The sequence below is a fragment of the Pristis pectinata genome, chromosome 25 (genome assembly GCF_009764475.1).
Source record: "Pristis pectinata isolate sPriPec2 chromosome 25, sPriPec2.1.pri, whole genome shotgun sequence".
In the NCBI taxonomy this organism is placed as follows: Eukaryota; Metazoa; Chordata; class Chondrichthyes; order Rhinopristiformes; family Pristidae; genus Pristis; species Pristis pectinata.
In genome coordinates this window covers 5,717,814-5,743,974 of record NC_067429.1, presented here as the reverse complement: position 1 = coordinate 5,743,974, position 26,161 = coordinate 5,717,814, and the positions used below count along the sequence as shown (strand labels likewise).

General features: G+C 41.7%; 1 protein-coding gene across 1 annotated transcript; it reads left to right on the top strand.

Annotated features, from left to right (window-relative positions):
* On the top strand, nt 1-25,634 carry LOC127582957 (polycomb complex protein BMI-1-like). The gene is made up of 10 exons (XM_052038614.1): nt 1-99; nt 9,141-9,269; nt 13,109-13,205; nt 13,704-13,759; nt 13,858-13,908; nt 15,421-15,529; nt 18,612-18,654; nt 20,653-20,751; nt 20,845-20,925; nt 23,450-25,634. The coding sequence occupies exons 2-10, from the start codon at nt 9,158-9,160 to the stop codon at nt 23,768-23,770; spliced, it is 969 nt and encodes a 322-aa protein (XP_051894574.1). The 5' UTR covers nt 1-99; nt 9,141-9,157; the 3' UTR covers nt 23,771-25,634.
* Nucleotides 25,635-26,161: the final 527 nt, after the last annotated feature.

Below are 26,161 nucleotides of genomic sequence, written 5' to 3'. Positions count from 1 at the left end.
AAGCCATTTTGTTCGAGGAGCCTGTAGTAACAGCTTCAGCCAAACACTCTTTCTTCGCTCTGCTCCTGGTACCAGCGACGGCGGCCGCCCGGCCAGCAGGTAGGGACCGCTTTAAAAAATATCCCACTTTCCCACCGGCCCGGGAGACTGAGCTAACCGTCCGGCAGATGTCTTTACTTCAACGAAATTAGTGGTGCGGGATTGCTTGACACCGTATCGCTGTTTCCATTTCAAGATGGCCGCTTGCCTTGAATTCAATTCTACCGATCTGTTACTTTTCATTGTGTTTCTGCCGCTTGTCTCCGTTGCTTTGGTGATCGTTCTTGCTGTGGCCGCTCGGACTGACCCAAGACGTACCCTTCGCCACCCAGTCCGCCCCATCAGTCGGCAGTCGGTGCTATTATTTGTTGAAGAATTACAGTTGGGTGTCTGTGCCCAGTACAGGCTCCGAGCTGCTCGGTCTCTCTCTCTCTCTCTCTCTCTCACTCGCTCTCCCTCTCTCTCTCTCTCTCTCTCTCTCTCTCTCTCCCCCCACTTTAACGTTGGCGAGTTTAAGTGAGCCCGAACCACTCTCCTGTCTTACCTCTCACCCAACACCAGTTCGAAATCGCTGTTTTTTCCAAGCCAAGCAAAATTGACCAGGCGCGGCTGCAAAGGTCACATACTTGGCTTCTGATCGCTCTTACTTTGAGCTCCGGTTTGCTTCACGGTCGCCCGGGAGAACCTTCCAAAGCCCGGTCGTCTCGGCTCGGCCAGCCTCGTGCGCAGAGAAAAATCCGACCGTCCTGAAATCGGGCACGATTTAAAACTTTGTCCCGGGTGCCACCGGCACGATTTTATAGAATCCAGTTCTATAGTGTGTACTAATTGTCACTGCCAGGGTCTAGTCGCGATCTCACCGACTCCGGCGCTTTTACGAACTTATTTCGCCCGAGTCTTTCTTGAAATACTTGGTAGCCGGTGTGATTCTCCTCCCACTTTCGAAACCCGGCTCAATGAACTAAATCTCTACCCGGGTCAAGGGGGGAGGGAAGTATGGACGCGTTGGCCCCCATTTATTACTATTTTTATTTGTATGTGGGGACGGGTCGGAACAACGTTTACTGACCACCAAATCCAGGAGTCTGTGTCCAAACCCAACTGATTGTGTCGCTGTAGTTCTGGTTAGTTATAACGAAACTATGCTGAAACGCGTTTTTTTAATGCACGTGTTGTGTGTTTTGAACTGGAGGTGAATCTATTTCTTGATGTTAGCAGTTTGTACAACTTTGGCTTCCCGAGTGCCGTTTTAAACTTACCGCGATTGTAGTAAAGGATATCTATGTGAAAATAGCTGCTTGGAATTAAGAATGTATTTTGTTCAGGATCAGGAAGCCGGGAGCCTGCATGAGACTCAAGTTTAATTTAGTCGTAGTTTATCCCCTGCGAAGTCAATACCATGATTTATTCATCTTATCGGGTATAATGACTAATATCATTTCGGCGTTTCCTTGATATTTATTTTTAAGAATACCGTACTCGCCTGGTTTCGGCAGTAACAGAGTTTGCAACAGCAGTCGGTAATCAAAGCGCACTGTGAAGTAGCTACAGGAATTGTTTTATGTATTAGGAACAGTAATATTTGCGCTTGCGGGAGAGGGGAAGAGTGTGGCTCTCATCTGAAGTTCGGTGTTCACAGACAGCGTGGTTTTAAAAAATTAAATATACAAATAGGTTTGTGTGAGAGAGAAAGATAGAGAGACAGAGAGTGTGTTTTGAGGCTTGAAATGGAGGCTTCAGTTAGTGTCCGTGTTTATGTCTCGATACGAGAAGCGTGTTGGGTTCTCTGCAAATTACACATGGACCTCCCCTGGCGCAACTAAATCGAATCAGGCGAGAAATACGAGAACCGCTCTTTAGCTTTACATATATATGAATAGATCGAGAGGCGCTTCACAGCCCCAGCGTAGGAGTATTACACGCAAACCCGGGGCCCCCAGGAGGAAACTTACCGGGGCGGCCGGCTCGGTTGTGAATCTACCGAACGGACCGCTAGCCGTTGCTCTGCTGTCCGGCGCAAGGCGAAAGTGTTCTCCCCCACCCCCTTTAATTTGCCCTCCCCCCCCCCCCCAGATGATCACGAGAACTGAGACTGTGTGTTGAGGATCGAGTTGGCGATGGAAACGTGTTTGAGAGGAAGTTAACAGTTTGATCCGCGTGTTTACTATAGAGTGGAGCCTTCTTCAGCACTTCACTGAACGCCATGTGATATAGCACTTTCAAAAAAAAAGCAAAAAATCTTGACACAGTCTTCTTTCCGAATCACGTGTACAGCGTATCCGGATCCCAGCCATTGCAGTTTCCCCAGTTATACCGCCGTAATCAACTGATGTTTTCAGCGAGAGCTGTTCTCACCAACAACCCTACTCGGCGGCCGCACCGAACTGCCGAGTAACCGGTGCTTTCTCAAATCAATCGCCCAGTAGCGCGTTCGGGAATAGCGCCGGGGATAGTCGTCCTCCCTTTTAACGAAGTCCCCCGACAATTGAAGGCAACGAGCCGAATACGAACACGAAAACAGTTAGGAGTCGAGTTACACAACTTTCAGAGATTAAACGGGTCCACGATTATCTATCTGTTAAATATACAAACCCAATCAATATTGTCTGTAACTAAAATGTGTCCGACAGTTGGAAATTCCCTTTGCAGTAACCGTGTCAGTTTGACATTAACTTGTTGGTTGCAAGGCTGCCAACCTCTTAATGTGGACCTGTTTCTGCCACTGTCAACTCGGGCACTCTAGAAGTTGACTTTCTTTTTGAAGGCTACCGCTTTGGTCTCTTCCCCGCCGTTCTCCCTTTCTTTCCCACGAGTAGCTGCCTCTAGCAATGGCAAGGTTGGGGTTCGTGTGGAAATGAGTTAGATTGGATTGGGGTTTTACTAATCGGAATGAAATCGTACGGTTGCCTGTCAAAAGGAAACTAACTACATTCTGGCACATTCGGCAGCCCGTACAACAGAAATGTATTCTGCTCGTTAGTCACAGAACAGGACTGAGCCTCACACGGTTTAGCTGGAGAGAAACATTTCTTGCTTAAAAGTCACAGAATTATATGCATTTTGTCTGTTATTCATAATGTACGTAAAACATAACGTACACATTGCAATCTTAATTTTTGTGTGCATCTTTATGTAAAATATCTAGGCGCTATATATTTATATATATATATATATATGTATATCGACAATATATTTGTTATTAATATCATCTCAGTAATAGCTTGGCAACAATTCGATTGATGTTTGCAAAATTGTCATGAAAGTGACAACGGCCAAGTAGCTATAATTTACTGCCACTCCTTCCATCCCAGCCGGCTGCGCAGTAATGAGTGCGCCGTGCCTGAAAACTGGGTTGTCCTTGCTGTGAAAAGCAAGTTCACGGGTCATAGGGGAGCAGGAATGGGGCGTGGGGGATCCCCGTAACTCCGTGGAATACACTAAACTAGGCCTGAACCGTGTTAGCTCCTCTGGGAACCGTAAATAGTCTTATAATTTAAAACCTCATCTTAATATTGACTAACACTGAGTTTCTTTAAGACTATTTATGTAATAAATCCTTTTGACAAGACAGGCTGTTTAAGATTCTCCAATCCGCTGCGCTGAATTCCAGGCTGGTATCCTTTCCGTCACAAGGCCCACGTTGTTTATTTGAAAGAATTGGGATGCACAGATTTGAGTTCTGTCTGTGCATGTTTCTGTGTGGTCTTATCGATAAGGGTTACGCATATCGAACGTTCCCGTTGCAATGACAACCATCAGTGCAGTGGACTTTTTAAAACAAAACACTTCGGCAATCAACTTCTCTTAATTTATTGAGCAACACATTTGTATATAAAATATTAGAGAACAGCCTGTAACGTTAACGTCTGTTGTAAGTTCCAGTTCTGCCCAATTGTTACAAACATGGATTTAAGCCGCATTATTGTGAATTCCAATCACCTGGAGATAGATTTACATTTTTACTACTTTGCAACTTGCGTGTAAGGAGAGGTTCGGAAACGTTGAGTTATCTTCCCTCAATTACTTGCTGTAAGCCACGTTGATGGGAACGATATCGACCAATGTTACAGCGGCGAGTTTTATCCTCCCAGCCAGCACCTCAAGCGATGTTGGAGAGCCAAATCTTCCAATGGCGCTTGGCATCTTTTTGTTAGACCAACAGATTCGCGTTTACCGCGATTAATGACCAAGGAACGTCAGCTGATTCCTTGGCGATTGTAGTGTTTTGGAGGACGGCGCGGGCGGGAAATCTAATCCACCGCGAAAGTTAAGTAAAGAGATGTGTTGGCTCTGACAGAAACAGGGGAAGCGCTGTGACCTACAACCTTTGAGCCTTCTGTCACTGGCCCGAAATCTAATAGCCAGCGATTACTGAGATTCACATTGGGGAGGGGGCTGAGGAGGGCCGTTGAGAGAGTAGGTAGTAGTCGTGGTGGAGGCTGGGGTGGGGGGCGGGAGGTGTCACACGGCGGGTCATTTGTATCTGCCAAAGCTCTGTATTTATAATCCAGTGTTCCCCCATTTGGTAACTTCATTATATTATCTCTGCATTTAAAGCAAATAAGTATCGGGTAAAGATGTTAAACATGGAGGAGTTAAATGCTTTAAAATGCAGATTTCGACAGTTTTTTCTCAAATGTCACCGCCCTGCCAAAGGTTGTCTGTCGCAAACTGGGGATCATGCTTTACCACAATTAACGTTTCCTTACAAAGTCACCATTTCCCGGGCAATAGGTCCAGTCCCAGATACAAACAGTTGGATTTCAGTCGAACACCGGGAGAAATTGATCAGTGGTGTCAGAGTTGTGAGTTCATTCCTTAGCAGAGTGAAGCGTTCATTTTTTAAATGTATTCCAACATAAAAGTTTGATTCAATCGTGCCCGCATTAGAGAGAGAAGGAAGAATGTATCCCACCTCCAACCCCGCTGCTGGTTAGTGCACCAGTAGAGTCGAACAGTTTGTTTATCTCAGCTGCTGTGAAAGGTAATTCAACGTAAAAATCAGTCATGTGGAGGATGAAGAGCGTCATCTGCAGATCATGTAGACACCAACCCTTTACAACCTCAAACCTGCACACTCAGTTCAAACGCACACGTAAACACATTCATACACAAATACAGACACAAACAAATGTAAACACAAATTCATGCACACATACACACACACACATACTCAAACACAAGTGCACTCACACGCAAACACATACATTTAATGGCACACACGTTCTCCTTCATAGACACTCACGCCCACTGTACACATGCATTTATGTACACACTCAGAAAAAATAGGCTCACGTACATAGAAGCAAAATCGAGTATATATGTCCTCAAACGCTCATCCAGAGTATATATTCACGACAACACACACACACACACACACACACACACACACACACTTAGCACACAGAACACAGAAAAACATCACATCTGCTCACCCTCTCATGTACACACGCTCCACGCCCAAACACTCAATCACAACACAGGACCCCATTCTCATATTACCTCCCAAACACACGTGCACTCACGCACACACAATCAGGGGGTCTCGCACTCACACACTGACAGACTGGTGCTGATCATCCACTGAACTAATTTGCATTTTGGCTGAAGCATGCGCCAATATCCAAAATGGATTTCACAGGGCTGGTTTTGAATTTCAGGTATGGCTGGTGGGTTTCTGCGCTATCGCTTGTTAGCCGTATTTACAGATTTTTTTTCCCCGCGGGGAGGGGGTGGGGTGGGGAAATCTTAGGAAGTATAACGACGGTCGCTATAGTAACCAGAAGTGGGCACTGTAGCCACTGTCCACGTCACTACATGCACAGGGTTATATTCCTTCACAAAGGTATATATCTATACAGGAAGGGCTATGATCGGGTTTATTTTATGTAACGTACGTTATTATTTTGCGTGGCAAATTCACCCACGGGGTGTGGCAGCGTGATGGTATAATTTCAACACGCTATTAACTTACCCCAGCATCGATTAAACGGCTGTGTGTGCCCCATGTAATATGTCGCATAATGAATTGCATGTTAAACGTTCATTGGATCATTTATCTGATTTTGTATGGATCAGTGCCTCTGAAAAATGTGGTGTGTGTGTGTATGCGCGCGCGCGCGTGTGTGCGCGTGCATGTAGAAAGGGAACAAGAGACTGACTGGCTTTTTGTAAATAATCGGTGCCAGCAGTGTGCAGGAAAGATGTGAGCGTGTGTTGCAAAGCAGGCACGGATCAGACGTGCGGCGGGATTAAGACAATTCCGATAATGCGTACACGAGTGTCGCATTCACAGTTTAACAGATGTTTACTCCGCGCAGTACAGTGTGCACTGGTGGTTTTGGGGCCCGGTCTGGCGAACAGGTGAATAGCCAACCGCTGTATCAACCGGGGCAGAACTGCGGCCAATCCTTCCTTTGCCATCGAAATGTACAGTCACGCCGTCGGTGTCGCGGTACCGACATCAAAACCACCAACGTGTCCTGCTCTCTAGACTAGCAAACACGGTGTTGGTAACTGTCCATGTTATGTCTGTCACAGCACAGGAGCCGACAGCTCACGATAAAGGCCACGCAGGAATGTTAACAGGGAAACATTGCTGGATAGGAAACACCATATAGAATAGGTTGGGATATGTTTACCGATGAGAGACTGGCTCTCCTTGCCGTTTGTGTGTATGTGAGTATTACTTATGCGTTCCACAATGTACCCGAATCCCTGAGAAAATAATTACGAACCTGTTCCTCTTACTGGTTGAAGACAAAGATCTTTTATTTCATAAAGAGCTGGCAGAATCATCCGCATGTTCTCAGAAAGCTTTAACTACCAGAGACCTCTTCTGCATCCCCACGCAGTTTCGTACTCATGTACAGTGTGTGTGATGTGTAAACAACACTCAACTTCGACCATATACTCGACTGGTGAATATTTATAACCTGTTATACCTCATCAGTGTTTTGCCTCGACCCTTTACCTACCGTTCGGAAATTGTTCACTTACTATGCAAATGAGGTTATAGTCGAGTAAAAACAAATGCATTTTAAAACTATAATATAGCCTCAATAAGGGAACATTGCCTCCTCTTGTCCGCTGCCTGTAATTCAGTGGTGATTCTATATAAACATCCCGGTGCAGAGAAGCATCTATAATTTCTTCGTGAGACGGTGCCTCTCCATAACCGATGTTAGTTGTTTTATTGAAGGGAAGTGACGGGGTTTGCCCATTTAGAAGCAAATTTTTTGCCTACAGGAACCGCCTGCAACTTTCTATTTGGATTTAAGCAGACGCAAGGTTGGGAGGGGTGGGGGTAGGTGGGAATTCTTGCCAGCGGAGAACGCATTATACTGCATGTACCTTGGTGCATTCTTGCTTCTCTACTAAAGGTTCCATCCGGAGCTGAAGGTGCTCTCGGTTGAAGTACTCCCGAATGAATAAGGACATGCAAGGCTGTGCAATTATTTGTGAACGAATAATCCACGAGCCAAGTATTAGAATGAATGACTTCTTTACTTCTCAGATAGGTCTACAGTTAGAAATATATTCTCTGGTCATGTGTTGAAGATAGTCAGCACTCGAGTGTCATGCAGTTACTTCCTTTCTAAGAAATGACTGGAAGACCAACGTGTACAAGTAGATGGAACAGAAAACAATGGGCTATGATTTTTACAGCATGCATAACTTTCCAAAGTGGCTAACCCCTGACTTTGTGCGATGAAGTGTTTGAGAAATATGCTTAAGTACAGGAGTGGATAACACACACACTGCTATTTATACTCAGTTGCTTGGTAACCGCGTCTATATCTAAAGATACATTTGAGGTAAAGCTGGTATATATAGTGAATGGGAAACACCATAGCAGAAGAAAGGTATCAGTGTTTGATTTAAGTCTGGCAGCCCGGTTCCCACCTGTGAGGTAATCTTTCACAAACTCAGTGTTTAAAAAAATACATGTAAATAGAAAAAAAATCAATTGAATTTCTTTTCCAAGTGCAGATCAAAGCCAGTTACAAACCTCATCGTAAGTTTGTGAAACACTCGTTATTCAACATTCTTCATCTTGTAATACTCCTGGCATTTTTTCCACACCAATCAGCAATTGACGTTTCTATAAAATTCGATGGAAAGCGTAGCGCCAACATAGCTTGGCAGTGGAAAGAATGGTTCATTAGATTTGGGACAATGAAAATGGACGCGGTTATCAATGTACTAAACCAGAGGAATACTTTAATCCCGTTGTACAGTTTTGCCGGCTGGAATATTTTCATGTTTTGCTATTTCAAAATGTGACGCAAATGATTCCCAAATGAACCCGTGTAAACCCTCCCAAAAATTATCGACGCCAGTGAAGGTTTTAACTTTTGAAAGGAACCATTCCCATTCTTTTGTTGAACTCGAGCAGCGAGAAAGTGAGCAGAGAAACGCCTTCCTTTAAACGCGGGGTTCTAACATTCCCACTTGCTTTTCGCGTTGTCTGAGTGGATTGTTAACCAAGCTTCCAGCGGATTACACGTGTTCCACCCTTCTCATTGTGAGATAATCAAAGGAAGCGTGGTGAAAATGACCGGAAACGTTAACTGCGTCTCTTTCTGCAGATGCTGCCCAACATGCTGAGTGTTTCCAGCATTTTCTGCTTTCAGTCAAGGGAGCATAATATTCGTCTTCTCGTTTCCAGAGTCTTTATTGATGTTGCTGACTTTTATGGAATTCTAACATTCAGCGCGTTTCATTGAGTATAGGGGAATTGTTGTTGAATGAGAAGTTACACGTTTTAGGGTATTAAATTATTTTCAGTTTTCCCTTGATTTCCCACACTGGTTTCTTTCTTAGGGAAAAAAATCCATTGTATTTAATTTCGTTCATCCATTTGAAGGACTTCACAATCAAGCTTTCTAAATCAATCTCCGTAACCTATTCAACAATGCCAGGAATTCAGAAATTGCTATTGTGTCGAAGTTACCAGTGAAGTCAACGTGTAATTGACCCAGGAAGTTTGTTGCAGGAGGTGACTTAATGAATCCTTTGAATACTGTTACCAGACTTGTACATGAACTGCACCACCCCAACTCAATGCGTCAATTTAAGCAACTGTCTTATCTCTCTAGAGACCACTGCATCTAAAATGCACAGAACTACTCGGATCAAAATTACAGAGCTGAACCCTCATCTGATGTGTGCCCTGTGCGGGGGATATTTTATAGACGCCACAACAATCATAGAATGTCTACACTCATGTGAGTTTATTTTAAACGTGTCATTTTCCAACTTCTCCTCTGTCAGTTGGCCTATCAGCTGCTAAAGGTTCACTGCATTTTTGAACGATAACCGAGATTTTCTGAATCATATTTGCAGCAGTTTAACGCCTTTTAAAGTTACGAATCATATTTTTTGCAATGCTATCTTAAGAGAGTATGCTTTTCCACGTTTTTAAATAAATCCCTTCCACAGACTGTGATAATTAACTGAATGAGGCGCGGTTGCAAAGGTGTAATATTACTAGATTTATTTATCTCCCGCGGCTAATAAACCCAAATCAGCTCGCACATTTAGGCTTTCAGTTGGTTAAATTAGTAAATCCGAAATAACTCAACGACACTGGGAATTGTGTTACAATGTACCAGTTGTGTTTTTGCGGAGGCTTCATGGTTTCACCTGCTTTCCTTCTTAACATGATTAGATGTCTTTGTTTGTCACTAAAACATAATATCAGCAGCACCTCGAATGGTCAAACAGATGGGACTCAGGGAGCTCTGCTCTCCCCCATTCACCTTATCAGAACCCCACCTCCCCCGCGCCCATTCTGAGAGTTTCACAAGTGGATTCAGGTGTTTAACGTCGTCAGTATACCTTAATACTCCCTTATCATTGACCTTCGGCCATCGTTCTGAATTTACCCCAATGTCCACGAATGACGCAAATATCTCTGATTAAAACATAACGTCCACCTAGGTAGGAGAAAAGGCTGTAACACAATCTGACGGTTCATGTGACGTGTTGGAACAGCTGGAGCTTTGTTCGGCTTGTTGCTGAGGTCGTGGTAATCCCTTCATTATACGAAAACCCTTGTGAACCTCCCCTCGCCCAACAGGGTAACAAACAGCTTCTGCCCGTTCCTATCTGGCTAATGTATGAATTACAGACAGAATGTAAAACTGTTTGCTGTAAAGTTGTTCCCAGTCACCAGTTAATCAGAGCATCCTCAATTGGCATTTTAAAATCACATTTACTCAGTTTAATTTTACAATATTATCGAGACTAGATGACATTCCACTTACTTGCGTATTTTAAGTTTACACTGCATTTGGGATTTTCAAGAGAAAACTTCTTGATAGGGAATTGTGTCAAAGTCAAAGTCGAGTTTATTGTCATCTGCACAAGTACATGTATGCACAGGTGCAATGAAAAAACTTACATACTGTATGTATGATATTATCTAAATTTTTCATTGTGATGCACACTAAATATATGATGATTATGGTATGAACGCAGCTTCTCATATTGTAACCAGATCATTCTGTTGCACCATTTATTTGATCATTTTTCCCATTTTGTTTTATTTATTTGTTATTTAAGATCTGTCTGTAATCAATTGAGACCATTTTGATTATTAGAAGCAAACATCCCAGTAATCGATGGGAAACGATTTATAGAGACAATTAAAGTGACCATACCACAAGATTACATCATGTATGACGCTGTGGACTTCAAGGACTTTTCATCACTGACTTGGATTTATTATGTTTATCAAAAGAAAAGATCGAGTAGCAAAATCATCCCAGTAAATTACGTAATCAGCGAAAGGAATTTAATCTTATAATTTAGATGACCTTTGAAAATTATTCGATCTAATTTGGGACGTTAGTTGGAGACTTTTGACTGGGTTATTGTTTTAGATCCACTTTCATAAATCCATTTCCATCATTTGATGACGTATGATTCAAATTCATCCAATTCAATAGCCTTATTTTACAATATATCTAAAACATATATTTTCTCCATATAATTAGATTTCAATAGATTTGCTGTCGTATGACAATATTCTAAATAATTAATAAACAGACAATTCTCAATTGTGCTCTGCACTTATGATCAATGTCAAATGTCTAGTATTTTCTACATGAAACAGCTGAACGAACACCTTTGCTGAAATCAATTAATTTTACTCTACTCCCAAATACACCCTGAACCTTAGAATTAGGTTACAGCCTCACAGCCTGAGCCAAGTATCTGACCGCATCTCTGTAAACAATCTCAATCGCAAATTAAATTACAGGTTTGAAATAACTCACAAATGCCTAATTTTATACATTAAAATAATGAACACTGATTAAATTGCAGCACTGCAAACATTTCCATTTGTGCTTCCGCCTCCAGATAAAGCATCTGAACCCTCCAATCAGATCAATCCCTCTCGACAATCTCAATGTACTGTACTATTTGTAGGCAAGCCCATGTAATATTTCATTATAATTGCCACGTGACTTTGATTTTACAAGTGTTTGTTAGCAAACTCTCTTGAATGTCATGAGGACTGAATACATTTGTTTTATATAGAGAGGTAAATTATTTTTCTTCCTGTAATCTCTCATTTTCTGGTCCCACTCTCCAACCAAGACTCATTTGCAGACAACTGTCATTCACAACGATTTATAGCTCTACAAATGAAATGTTTCAGGGTTTTGAAAAGTGCTCTGAATCAAAAGCAAAAAAAAACCTCATCTCACATTGTAATATATGTTGACAGCAAAAGTAAGCTGCTCCTTGGCTGAGCTCTTCTGTGTGTTTGGATACATTCTGTAAATTGCCAGTTTTTTTATTATTTTTAATGTTGGCATTGACAGAGGTTAAGACTGATAATTCTTTTCAAACTTTGTTCTAATTCCACCAAGGGTTTATAGTTTGTGTTATATGCTTTATAAAATCCATGCACTAGTTTACTCACCATACAAGACTTGTTTCAAGATGCACATTTTCTTTCACATCCAGATATTTCTAACCTTGTAATGCTCTCAAAAATATTGGCATTCTCTGTTCATTCGCGTTTCGATTCCAAATGATCTGCATTTCACGACGTGGTCTCATATGGGATCGCATAGTCTATAGCGTGTTGCGAAGCAATAATTTTGCTTTGGAAGTCGAAATGACGTTGAATAATAAAGCAAGAAGAGTTTATTAACTTTATCTGAATGCTAGGCTGTGTTCCTGTCTCTGTGCGGACGCCAGGGTTTAGTGGTCTGCGCGGGGTTGTCATGACGGCATCTAATCATGTGACTTTCCACGGTTTGTTACTGGATCGAGTTTACTGATTGCCATGAAGGAATACCGTCGTTTCCATGTGTCATATTTCATATTGAATATTGATGGCAGACTGTACATCTCTTCCCTGTCAACTCTAAGCAATTGTAGTCTGTGTTTGTAGGAAGAATGAGCTCCTTTAGTGTCCCCGAAACTAAATACTTCTTGATTCCCCCATCGAGAGCATTTCATTTTTAATTAGTTCCAGGACAGTGGATATCTGAGACACTTCCTTGCAATAGCAAGCGAGGGTGGATTAAAATCGACAATTTTAAATCTACAGAACGTTGTGAGGCAAATTTAAGTTTTAAGGAGCCTTGGTGGGTAGATAGACTTAAGGAACCGATCAGTTGTGAACATGGACAAGTGATTGGACAGGTTGAAGGTCCTGACCAACAGGCTCCGTCCCTCAGTTCTTTAAGAGGAAATGTCCTCGACATGAACTCAACACATCTTTAGCTGTTTCTGAACACTTCAAATCTGCCAAAGTACTGTTTCATATCAATTACATCGACATATTTCTTTGTCAGCGGCTCCCGGATGGATGCGCCTGCTTCAGTCGAGGAGTTCAAATGAACCTGTGTCGCTCAATCGCTCAATGAAACAATGCTTGTGAACTTGTTAGAAAGTTTTTATATTGAACCCATGCAAAACAAAAAGTAAAATTATTAGCCGATCGATCAATTATTTTAAATCTATGTTGTACGCTTGCTATGGCCGAGTTTATAAAGCTGCATATCTAATGCTTATCTGTACTTTTTTGTCTAAACCCTTGCAGTTTGTAAAACTTGTATCGTTCGCTACTTGGAGACCAACAAGTATTGTCCCATTTGTGATGTACAGGTGCACAAAACTAGACCCCTCCTTAGCATTAGGTGAGTTCTGATGCCAGGTGTTGTCTAGATCCACAGTCGCGGGGATCTGTTGTCAGATGTTTTACCTTATCAAAACATTTCTAGCATTGGTAACATTTTCAAGTCATTTTAGTTATTGAGGAAATCACTGAATCAGATTTTTAATTAAGTGAAAACTACAAAACTTATTACTGATATCAATGTAGTCCAACTTCCACTTTTAAGCATTAACACCAACAGGTGGGAGGTCACATTTTGACCTACAGGTATAAAATAGCCATCATGTATGTGGGATCTAATCATGGGAGATAGCCACTCAATTTCTCTTCCACATTCCCCCCTTGCAATTGTTAATTGTTTTCAATTTTCAAATTGTATTTAATTTCCCCCAAAGTTTCAAAACTGGGTTCATAGGCCTGGCCTGACATTCTTTATCCTCACAGTTGGTAGGCCAAGTATTGATGTGCCTTGGAATGACTTTCCATGACCTTACAACCACTTGTCCTTCTTTTTCCTCAGGGCTGACAAAACATTACAAGATATAGTCTATAAATTAGTTCCAGGGCTTTTCAAAGGTAGGAGACGTCTTGTCACTTTTTGCCATTTTATTAAACAGGCCATTTTTGAGCACTTTGGACCTGAACGTTCTGCACTTGTTTTGCTCCTTTTGCAGATGAAATGAAGAGACGGAGGGACTTCTACGCAGCCCATCCCTCGGCAGATGGTAAATGTTTATATGGAAATAGAGGATTAATGGTTCCTGCAAACATGACACCGTGCAGTTGTGGACAAACCCTTCTCTCCCCTCCCCCTCCCCTTTGTTCTCATGAATCAGAAAATATCACTGTTCATGAAAGTTATAGGACTTTGCTAATTTTCAACACAGAATGAATGCCACACCTCCTATTTTAGTTCATGGGTAATACTTCACTTGAATTTATGCCACACTACTCCCTTGTATTTGTTTTTCAAAGTGTGCAGGCATTCACCCTACTTACTTAATGTGCCCATGGTTTGAAATATTTAATGTTGTATGTAAAAAAAAATCATTTGACAAAATACTTTTTCCAACGATCATCAGGGCCTCAGATATTTAAATTACACTAACAAAAAAAAAACCCAGAATTTTGGAAGAACTCAAAACAGCATCTGTGGAGCCAAAAGGTGTAAGTTGATGTATCAGGTTGAAACCTTGCATCAGACTAAACCAAAAATTGGTAAATTGATTTATTATTGTCACATGTACCGAGATGCAGTGAAAAACTGTGTTTTACATGCCATCCATATAGGTCATTTCATCACATCAGTGCATTGAGGTAGACAAGGGAAAACAATAACAGAATGCAGAATAAAGTGTTACAGTTTGGTATTTGGTATTGGTTTACTATTGTCACTTGTACCAGTTTTTCAGTGAAAAACTTGTCTTGCATACCGCTCATACAGGTCAATTCATTACACAGTGCAGTTACATTGAGTTAGTACAGAGTGCATTGATGTAGTACAGGTAAAAACAATAACAGTACAGAGTAAAGTGTCGCAGCTACAGAGAAGGTGCAGTGCAAGAAGGTGCAAGGTCTCAATTACAGAGAAAGTGTAGTGCAGGCAGACAATAAGGTGCAAGGTCATAATAACGTAGATTGTCAGGTCAAGAGTCCATCTTATCGTACTAGGGGACCATTCAATAGTCTTCTAACAGTAGGATAGAAGCTGTGCTTGAGCCTGTGGTATGTGCTTTCAGGCTTTTGTATCTTCTGCCCAATGGGAGGGAGGAGAAGAGAGAATGCCCAGGGTGTGTGGGGTCTTTGATTACGTTGGCTCCTTTACCAAGGCACCAAGGCAACTAACAACTGAAAATTCGAACAGACCATTGTGAAAATAATTGTGCTATTGGATATTGTATATTGAAAATAAAAAAAACCTGCAGATTCTGGATATCAGAAATAAAAACAGAAATTGCTTGAAATGCTCAGCTGACGCTGTTGAAGGGTCTTCAACCTGAAACATTAACTCTGTTTCTCTCTCCACAGATGCTGCCTGACCCTGTGAGTTTTTCCAGAATTTTCTGCTTCTATTATGTTGAGTTCTCAATCGATTTCGAGAATCTCTGTCTAGAGTTTCTATAAAGTCAAGTTCTAAAAGTGGGGTCAACTAATGGAAAAGTTGTAGGCTTTATGTTTTGCAATAATAAGTTCAAGCATATAATTGAGTGCAATGATTTCTTCTTTTTCCCAAACAGTCACGAATGGTTCGAACGAAGACCGCGGGGAAGTTACAGAAGAAGAAAAAAGAATTATCACAGACGATGAAATCATTAGTTTGTCCTTAGAGTTTTATGAAGGCAACAAGTAAGTGGATTTGTGCTTCCTGACAAAAAGTTATTCCTATTAATTTACACTAACATAAACAAGTACACTGCTTTCCTTTTATGTAATAAGGATATTGTTCTGTAAAGTGATCCAGAACCCTGGAATGTTGGATATACTCACACATCCATACATGTTTGGTGAGGGTGGGGAGTGAAAAACCCAACAAACTCACTTTGGGAGACATCTGGTGGAAGATCCCCACTGGCACAGTTCTCTTCTCTAACTTGCTCAAGAGATAGACTGTAATCCATTGGTACAAATAATTGGTCCGATGTTTGTGGTTTTCCTTGTTGGAAGGAAGAAGGACAGACAGAGGTGGGCAGCCATCTATTATTGTGTGGGAGTGCAGTGGTACTGCAGTGCTGTTTCCTCACAGCTCCTGTGACCCGGGTTCAGTCCTGGGCTCCAGTGCTATCAGTGTGGGGTTTACAAATTCTCCCAGTGTGGGTTTCTTCTGAGTGCTCAGGTTTCCTCCCATATCCCAAAGATGTGTGGATTGGTAGGTGAAATGGCTACTGTAAATTGCCCCTAGTGTAGGATAGTGAGTGGTAGGCAAAATTAGGGAGGAGTTGAATGGGTGTGTGAGAGAGAATAGGTTGGGCAAACAGGTGGGGGAATGGGATTGCTCTGAAACCAAATGGTATAAAAAGTATGAATGATGTGATAGCAGAGCTGTGCTTTCCCTTGAGGTATGGAGTGTATTTCCAATGTCCTTCTGTTCTTATATTGATCACAAGATCACAAGACAAGGGAGCAGAAGTAGGCCATTTGGCCCATCATCTGCTCCAAAGAAAAGGGGAAAAAATGAAAAATTGGGGGGGGTGTCAATGAAAAACTATTCTAACCCCAATTTCCAGCCTTATCCCCATATCCCTTGATACCTTGACTAATTAGATACCTATCTATCTCCTCCTTAAACGCCTCCAGTGATCTAGCCTCCACTGCTGTACGTGGCAAGGAATTCCATAAATTCACTACCCTCTGGTTAAAGAAATTTCTCCTCATCTCTGTTTTAAACCTGTACCCTCTAATTCTAAGATTGTGCCCTCTGGTCCTGGACTCACCCACCAAGGGAAACAGCTTGGCCACATCTACTCTGTCCAGTCGTTTCAACATTTTAAATGTTTCTATGAGGTCCCCTCGCATTCGTCTGCACTCCAGTGAGTACAGTCCAAGAGCCGACAAACGCTCATCATATGTAAGCCCTTTCATTCCTGGAATCATCCTCGTAAATCTCCTCTGAACCCTCTCCAACATCAGCACATCCTTTCTAAGATATGGGGCCCAAAACTGTGCACAGTATTCCAAATGAGGCCTCACTAGTGCCCCGTAGAGCCTCATCAACACTTCCTTACTTTTATACACTATACCTCTCGAAATGAATGCCAACATGGCATTCGCTTTCTTTACCACCGATCTGACCTGGTGGTTAACCTTTAGGGTATCCTGCATGAGTATCCCCAAGTCCCTTTGTACTTCTGTACTTTGAATTTTCTCCCCTTCTAGATAATAATCTGCCCATTTATTTCTGTTTCCAAAGTGTACAACTGCACATTTCTCAACATTGAATCTCATCTGCCATTTCCTTGCCCATTCTCCTAAACTATCTAGGTCTCTCTGCAACCTACCTGTCTCCTCAATACTCTCTACTCCTCCACCTATTCTGTTTGTTCCCATTTGCTGCATCTCACATTGGGTGTAATATTTGTATAAGAACTGCTTTCATTGCAATCCATTGGAAAGCTCGAGCTTGCATCAACATGGCATATTTCATGGCCTTGTGACGTCCTCTTGCAAATCACCATACTTTTGGAGAACATTAAGAATAGGGAAACCTTGAAACTTGCAGGTGAGAAGATCTCACTAACAGCATTATGATAATGACCAGATAAGCTGTGTTAGTGCTGTAGGCCAAAGAGTTACTCCCTGCTTCTTCACAGGAGCTTTAGTATCTGTAGCTCCAGTGACCTGGGTTTGATTGTGATCTGTGGTGAAGACTGTTAGAAGTTTGCGTGTTCTCCCCCATGATCTATGGTCAGCAGGTGCTCGTTTCCTCCCACATTCCAACGAAGTGCAAATTAGCCACTGTAAATTATTTTGCATTGATGGACACGTAAGCAGGAATAAGTTGCAAGCAAATAAATGAGAGAATGGCATTGGTCTGAGAGCTAGCATAGACTCATTGGGCCAAATTCCCTCTCACTAAGTTAAAAGGAAACACGAAAATATGAAAATTGTGTGACTTCACATCATATGCTAACTGATTAATTAATTGTCTTCTATGAACAATGTAATTGTATTGTCAAGTCATCAAATATGATTAAATGCAATTAAATATGATCAAATATAAATGTATTGAAAGTGATATGGTAAAGCTTTTCCATTTTAATTTTCATTGACTTTTCTCTCCTTCACTCCAATCACTGTTTCCTTTTTCAAACGACACAATTAATTATTACAACCATCCATTTATTTACCTATCTAATTCATCACTAGAAAAACATTTAAAATAAACCTACAAATGCAGGATAACTCAGTTTCTCTCTCTACAGATGCTACCTGCTCTGCTGAGTATATCCAGCATTTTCTGTTTTTGAACTATTACTAAATCATCTGAAGGGCACTAACATTTCCGTTAAGTGCTTTAAATTTACTGATTTTCTTTTTGTCAATGATTACATCAGTTGAATGTTGCATCTGTTTTCCTTCCAAAGTTAATATCATTTTCCATTTGTCTGTAAACTATATTTGATGAAAAGCCAGACCTTCCTTTGATCTTGTTAAAGTTGCAAAACATCGCAGTTTCTGTTTTGCTGAGAGATGTGTTATTGTAGTTAAGCTTAACGCAACTCCCCAAACTGTGGGAAAGTAGTCGAGCTAGTTGTTCTGTTACTTGAGAATGATACATCTCAATAACAGCTAACCACTAGTTGGTCATGTATTAGTGAAAGAGCATATTCACATTGCACCTTTCATGGGGCCAGAACGATCCAAAGCAGCGTTTGTGAAGTTTTGTTCAAAAATACTTTGATCAAAAATGCTCCAAATTGTTCTGTTCTAGATCAGAAAAGAAAGAGGTCCCACAGACTGAGGAAACAGACAAGGTGAGTTCTCTAACAGGTTTTTCCTGAGCTATTTAATTAACTCCTAAATCTAAAACGGTGATTGAATACTATCGATGCAGGTGCAATTATTGACAAGAATGAAAAATCAAACAAGGGATGACAACTTCTGTTTATTTGGTTTTCTTTCTCAGGCTCGTCTTTTAAATTGCAGTGATCGTAGTCTCGGGTTATTAATAAACCCATCCGTCCAATAGAAAGTAAACAGAGTACTTGCCAGACATGGAAACAATCCATTAATTCATTTCCTCTTGGCAGTGACATTGACTAAGAAACAAAGCCTTTTAATTATTTGATTGGAAATTCAAGACTATAATTTGGTTTCTGGCATCGAAATCGTAAATTGTTAAATCACGGGAGGGGGAGGCATTCGGTTTAATTAGTCTGTGATCCACCCCCACAGCATATTCTTCCCACCCCTTCCCCAGCCGCACCCACCCTACCGCGTCACCCCTCCTCCCCCCACTTACATTCCTTAGAGCGCTGGTGTTCTCTTCCCTTCCGGTAGTTATCCAGATCTGTGCTCCCTAACGGCTATTTTTTGTTTAAGGTTTTATTTACAGAGGAACTCATCGCGTTAATCAGTAAAAGGCGAGGAAAGTACATTGGGAACTTCAGGGTTAGACTCTGAAGGAAGTTTCATTGACCATTTTTGATTATTGATGGACAATTTAAACAGATGTAGCAAAGCATGATCGTTTAGACATGAGATAAGCACCTCTATCAACGTGAGATAGGCACCTCTATCGACCTGAGATAGGCATCTCTATTGCCGTGAGATGGACATTGAAGTGAGACAGGTCCCCCTATTGACGTGAGACAGGTCCCTCTATTAACGTGGATAGGCACCTCTATTGGTAGACTCAAACCTCGCTAAACAAAAATACAATGATCAGACTTGAATTACAACACATTGCAGGAATAACGTTGAGTTTTTTTTGGAGGGGTGGTATTATCTTATGGGTAAGGTTCACTAACTGCTTGTGACCGGCACCTTAATTTCTCCAGTATTTTTGCTTCAGTGTTATTAAACGCTGGGTTAATCTCCAGTCCGTTAATTCTTTGACCCTTTAACAAAAGGCCATACCATTAAATGTTTGAACGTAACTCCTGTTGACACTTATGGATCATAAGTATGCAGTGAAATTCCGGTCACTTGTTCCCTCTGAATAATGCAGTCTGGGTTACTTTGATCCTACACGAAAATACAGTTGCCTATAACGTAGAATTAATAATCTACACCAGTTCAGGCATTGACGTTTTCCAGCTATACCAAATAGGACTCTAGATAATGTGTAAATGTCTAGAACTTCAGTCAAGTCCCAACGTGACAGTATAATCGCTGTTGACTATTATGTTGTAAACAAGTCACCTGAATCTAATTACAAACATTGCCTCCAAGGCGTATAATAAGTTCAACAGAAGTTTGTTTGAGAGTTGTTGAGAGAAAGATTCGAATAAATGACTTTGGTTTCCTTATTGGTAACACTATCGCTAAAATTAGATCTAGGTAGTATGTTTTCCTCTGTCTACCTCTCGCCTTACAGCTCCAGTCCCGGAAAGAACTTGTTTTAATTACTGTAGTACATAGTAGTAGTACACAGTCACTAGTGTCACTAGTGAAGGTGTGATACCGTTAACCTTTGACAGCTTTTGCAGTCAACTCGGTTGGTTGAAAGATGCGCGGCGCAATAGTGGAGACCTTTATTCATTGACGCCATGTGTAGTTAAAGAGTAATGATGCTTTGTCTTGGTGAACACGCTGACGTGAGTGGTTAAGTATTGTTCTGTCTGCTCAATGCTTTCCTAGTCTATCGTTATTTATGTAATTATCTTTTTTGAGGACACAATAAGGGGACGGGACAAATAATATTTTTTCATTTATTTTCACAACCATCAGACCAGTGAAACTCAGGGGCCCGGGCACCAGTTCCGTAACATCCAGGACTCACCCATCTTGTCTCTCTTTATACTCCCTAGACTAACAGCGTCCGGTATCTGCGGTGTCCAGCCGCAATGACGGTGATGCATTTGGGAAAATTTCTCCGGAATAAAATGGATATTCCCAGCAATTTTCGAGTAAGTTTATAAATCGCAAAAAAAAGGAACAATTCAAATTGACATCTATTTCCCGTGTTTTTTCTTTAATGAAATTATTTGTCTTGATTCTAGATTGACGTTATGTATGAAGACGAACCTCTTAAAGATTACTACACACTTATGGATATAGCGTATATTTATACATGGAGACGGGTAATTATTCTTTTGTTATGTGTTGTGGAATATGGTTGTACTTAGGAATATGTTTTTGAACGTGGATATGGCCATATGTGTATGCTTATGTACAATTGACTTACTGCGTGTGTTGATACCTATAATGTCAAGTCAAGTCGAGTTTATTGTCATGTGCACAGGTACAGTGAGGTACAGGTACAATGAGAAACTTGCAGCAGCATCACAGGCACATCAGTTCCGACAACACACAGAACTTAAGTTATATGTAAATTATACCTAAATGAAACAAGACAATGAAGAGAAAAGACAGTTCAAAATAAGACATCAGTGCAAAAAAAACACAATCAGAGACAAGTCCGCTGTAGTGCAAGAGGTGTCCATAGTTTTCCGTTGCTGAGGTAGGGTTGTGTAGGTCTGTTCAAGAACCTGACGGCTGTAGGAATGTAGCTGTTCCTGAACCTGGTGGTGTGGGCTTCTGTACCTCCTGCCTGACGGTAGTAGTGAGAAGAAGGCATGACCTGGATGGTGGGGATCCTTGATGATAAGTTCAGCCTTTTGGTGTGTGTGTGTGTGTGTGTGTGTGTGTGTGTGTGTGTGTGTGTGTGTGTGTGTGTGTGTGTGTGTGTGTGTGTGTGTGTGTGTGTGCGCGCGCGCGCATCAGTGTGGGTGTCTATTGCGTATGAAATGCTTTTTAAAGTGTTGTCACTGTTGTAATGTAGAGGAGATAGCAACCGATTTGAGCGCAGCAAGCTCCCATGAACATTAAAGTGATCATCACCAGGTAATCTGTTTTTCTGATGCTGGGAGATATTGGTCCCAAGACAGCCGGGTTAATTCCTTTGCTCTTTGAGATACCGCCACGGGATCTCTTACATCCCTCTGAAAGATTGGGCCGTGGTTAAAGTTTCAGCGGAAAGACGGCACCTGACGAAGCGCGGCGCTCCCTCGGCACTACACTCCATTGTTAGTTGAGCGGTTGATAGAACGGTTACACATAGTCGAACGCTGCTCATTTCTCCCGTCCCTTTGCATGGAAAAGGTCTATACAGCAATTTCATGTGTAGGCAACCGTTGGATGTGATTGTACACGCCCTATACAATGTAACCCCTTTGTAATGAGGGCTGGGTTCTGTGCAGTCTCAGCTGTTCCGGACTCTGTGCTCAGGTAATTCTCGGGTGATCTGAGAAGCAGAAAAAAAACAGCCAACCAGCGTTCAGCTGTTCACCCAGGCGTGAACAAGAGGATATTGCAGTCCTTGGTGTATGGTCCCTATTGATAGGAGGATTGTTGTTTTTTGTGAACATGGGAACTGGGCCAGTAGTCAGGTCGAGAGACCAGGTGTTGGATCAGTCTAACTGAGCGTTCAGAATCGCGAACTCTGTCATGTGTTTTCACATCCTGCATTCGTTAACTTAATCCGTATAAGAAGCGTTACCTATTTAGTTTGTACTGTAGTAATTCGTGTGAATCCATTCTTTTCACTATTTGAATTGCATGGGGCCACAGAACAGTGAATGCAACAAGCGCAGGTACAGGCGTTACCTGAACTCGCCTTTAGCGCTTTTTAAACCAGTGCCTATTTGTCAACCCAACGCTGTCAAATTTTCCCAACCCAATAATGTTACATTCTGCCAACACTGAATATTTTGTAGGCGTTAACGTGCGAATCTTGCATATATAAACATAGTTCCTGGGTTTGGATTGGATGCTAAATATGCAACACATACTGAGCAGCTGCTCCTTTACAATATCCTATCTCAGCTAGTAATTTAATTATTGATCTAAGTGCTGTACAATCAGCGCCTCTTCCCCTCAACCACCCCCACCCTTTTGCGTATAAAATCGATTGCTGACGTAGATGAACTTATATAGCAACCATGGGTTGCTGTGAATAGTTGATTCGAAACCCGGAGTTTCACTGCCACCGGATATACAATTGTGACTATAACTCGTGTGTGTGTGTGTGTGTGTGTGTGTGTGTGTGTGTGTGTGTGTGTGTGTGTGGTGTATGTGTTTGAGAGAGAGGGTGTGATGAGGGTGTATGTACATACAGATCGCATACATATGGCGATCTTGCCAACGACTTGTCCTGTCCCCTAGATAGGCTTCTTAAAAGCATGTCCTGTTCATGCTTCATGGCTAAATTACCAATAAATGAAAACACGTGTATTTTATAAATATGCCAGACCCCAACATTATTTGGAAAGTGGTCCACTATTTGGGCAGAAATTGCTGGGAAACTCCAGAGTAATGCAGTGTGTGGGAGGGGTGAAGGGGGGAACTGGTCCTTTCAATCATAGCAACAATGGCTTTTTGAAGCTTTAGTGAAAGGCCACTACTGACAGTGCGGGACACGGGCAAGCTAACATGATATATCTTTAGATATTTGGGAAAGTTACTCAGGCAAATAGACTTCCTTCTGGGTTTTGATGATCGGAAGCAAGCAGTGGGTAGATTTCAAGCGCCTGTATTACATGTTATTTCTAGTATTTGGGTGCCAGCTACATGTAATGATGTATGTGTTTCCTGTTCTGTTTGTAGAATGGTCCCTTGCCCCTGAAGTACAAGGTTCAACCTGCCTGCAAGAGGTTAAAACTCAGCCATCCCAATGAGGACTTCGCCAATACCAGTATGAACTCGGAGAGTGACTCTGTGAGTGACAAAGGCAGTCCAGCCGCCGTTCCTTCCACGTCCTCTTCACTGCCAAGCCCTGGTACGCCCGCACTCTCTCCCAATCCTCAGTACCCAGTCGCTGCTGCCTCGGTCGTGAACGGGAACACAAACTGTCACCAGATGCTTCCGTCTGTTCTCAGAGGCCGCAAAGTGACTGTTAACGGCTCGGCAGCTCCCGCCTCCTGCTGAAATCTGGAACGGCCGAATTAATGTCAAACAACAAGGAAAAGGAAGTCGCCTGTATAATATACACCGCGCTGCCAGGATCGAGCTGGCCGCCGGCCCCTTTATTAAATGTAATATATATATTCTGTTTAGCAATATGGTTATTGTCAGAAACATTTGTATCCCCCCCCCCCCCCACACAGCTTTTTAAATGTAAATGGCCAACATGCACCTCCAGGTTATGGTCCCAGACGATCTGGACGCCCATTGCCTCGACTTGCAGATATCGAGTACAGTCGATTCCTCTTAAGTGAAGCAACATTGGCCGCGCCTACAGTTTGCCACCACACGTGTTCGCTGAAACATCAGGCGATGTGGGTTTCTCCTTTAAAAGAAAATTGCCTTAAATCAGTCTCATCAGTTCCAGTTGTTAAAAGGAAGCAGTTCCCTTCCAACCAGTGTTGTGACGCGTGATATCGTTTGAATCAATCTCATGCGCTTTGATGGTATTTGTAAACGATTAAAATTGACCAGTAATAGGAGCGTTGAGTGTTGGAAAATACAACACTCAATAGGAATGATATAGGGAGACTTTTTTTCTCTCGCTCATGTGTCGATAAAACATCAGGAAAACGCGCCCTGAAATACTTGTATGCCTGTGAAGTCGCTGTGAGGTTTTCAACGTTGGTGGAACGCGAAGTTGCTCAGAGACGTTTGTCTCCTAATTCCATTTTTGCATTTCTGGAGAAAACTTAAATCAGTTTATTTTTTCCAGTCGGTTGGACATGTCCGTTCTCTTCAATGTTTTTGTGTTAATGTTGTCTGTGAGTTTGTGTGTTGTGGGCCTGAGGAGAGAGCGTCCTTTGAGCCATAGTTGGACTGTAGTTGCGCCATAGTCGAGCTGTTGTTGAGTTGCCGTACATTTCTGATTCCAGTTATCAGAAAAAGGGCGGAATCTCGGAGAAATCCACCTTCAGCCCTGAACAGAGAAACTCTTTCAGAACACCTTGTCATATTCTTTCACCAGCCACGAAAATAGGAGTTGTTTTTTGGAGGGGGAAGGGAAATTCTCTTCCCATAGGAGCTTTTCCAAGCAAACTCTCCACTGCCTTTGGAAGTCCCATTCACGTGGACATTTTTCATTCTTCCTACTTTCCTACGAGGTTCCTGCAATCTCTTCAGAAGCTTAGGTTATAAGCACAAGGAGTAGATTCAGGTACAGATAAGCTACAAATATTACTCGCTATACTTTGAATGAAATATGTACAGAATTCTGAATAACCTGGTTAGACACTATTGGTAGAAGCGGATGAGATTAGAATCATACTTGCAAATACCGCGGTTATAGATAGAGAGACTTTTGTTCGGTAATTCAACAAGAATGGTCTCTTTCTGCTTTGCATTCGAATACTTTTGTTTAAGGTGACAGCCACAATCAAATATTTATTGCAAAAATAATTGGACTAATTCTAAACAAACTGGTGTTGTCTGCTCAACACAAGTGGTGACTTTAAAAACAACCTCAATTAACTGGAGTCGACTGTACAATTTAGCATTTCAATGCTTACATTTTCTTAGTTTGATGTGTGTGTGTGTGTGTGTGTGTGTGTGTGTGTGTGTGAGAGAGAGAGAGAGAGAGAGAGAAGCAATTGTGAGTATGTGCGAATGAACATGAGATGAAAATTCTTTCCCTCTAACGATTTGCTACCGACAGAATAGCACAAACGAAATGAGTTCAGATGGAATATTGTTTCATAAATTTTATTTTATGTTTTGATAAACCTATTAAATCATTCTAGAATTGTATTTACTTTAATTATAAACATCTTCCCATGTTTCAGAATAACTTTTCGATTGTAGAATGGGGAATGATGTGACAGCCATCCCTTTAAAATAATGACAATATCCATTTATTTTCTAAAGCAAACAAAAAAAACCTTATTGAATAAAGTTTTGAAAGGAATAGAGATGGGTAACATAATATCGCCTCATTTAGAGATTGTACATTGTACGCTGGTTGGAGACGAAGTTTTCAAGGGACGAATTTTAAGAAAAGGCTGTTGAAGATACAGAACATGTCATGCAGCGGCTGGAAGGTCAAGATGCACCGAAGGCTTCAACGCAGCAAGCTCTCTGGGTTGTATTATTAAGAGCGTTACCTTCATTTTCAGATTTCAAGAACTCTTGCATTTTCACCTGATCTTCAGGAAGTGCATCAGTGCCTGAGTTTGCAACAGTACACTTTAGAAAGTTGTACAGTGGCTACAAAGAACGTTGCGACCTCTTGAGGTCACCAAGGGTTCCATTGAAACATTGGGGTTGGCTAGAGATCTAAGCATCCTGTGATCCGTGCACCTCACCCCCACAGTTGACCCAGGTTTGGTTAACAGGAGGGTTACATTAAAAGGCATGTTA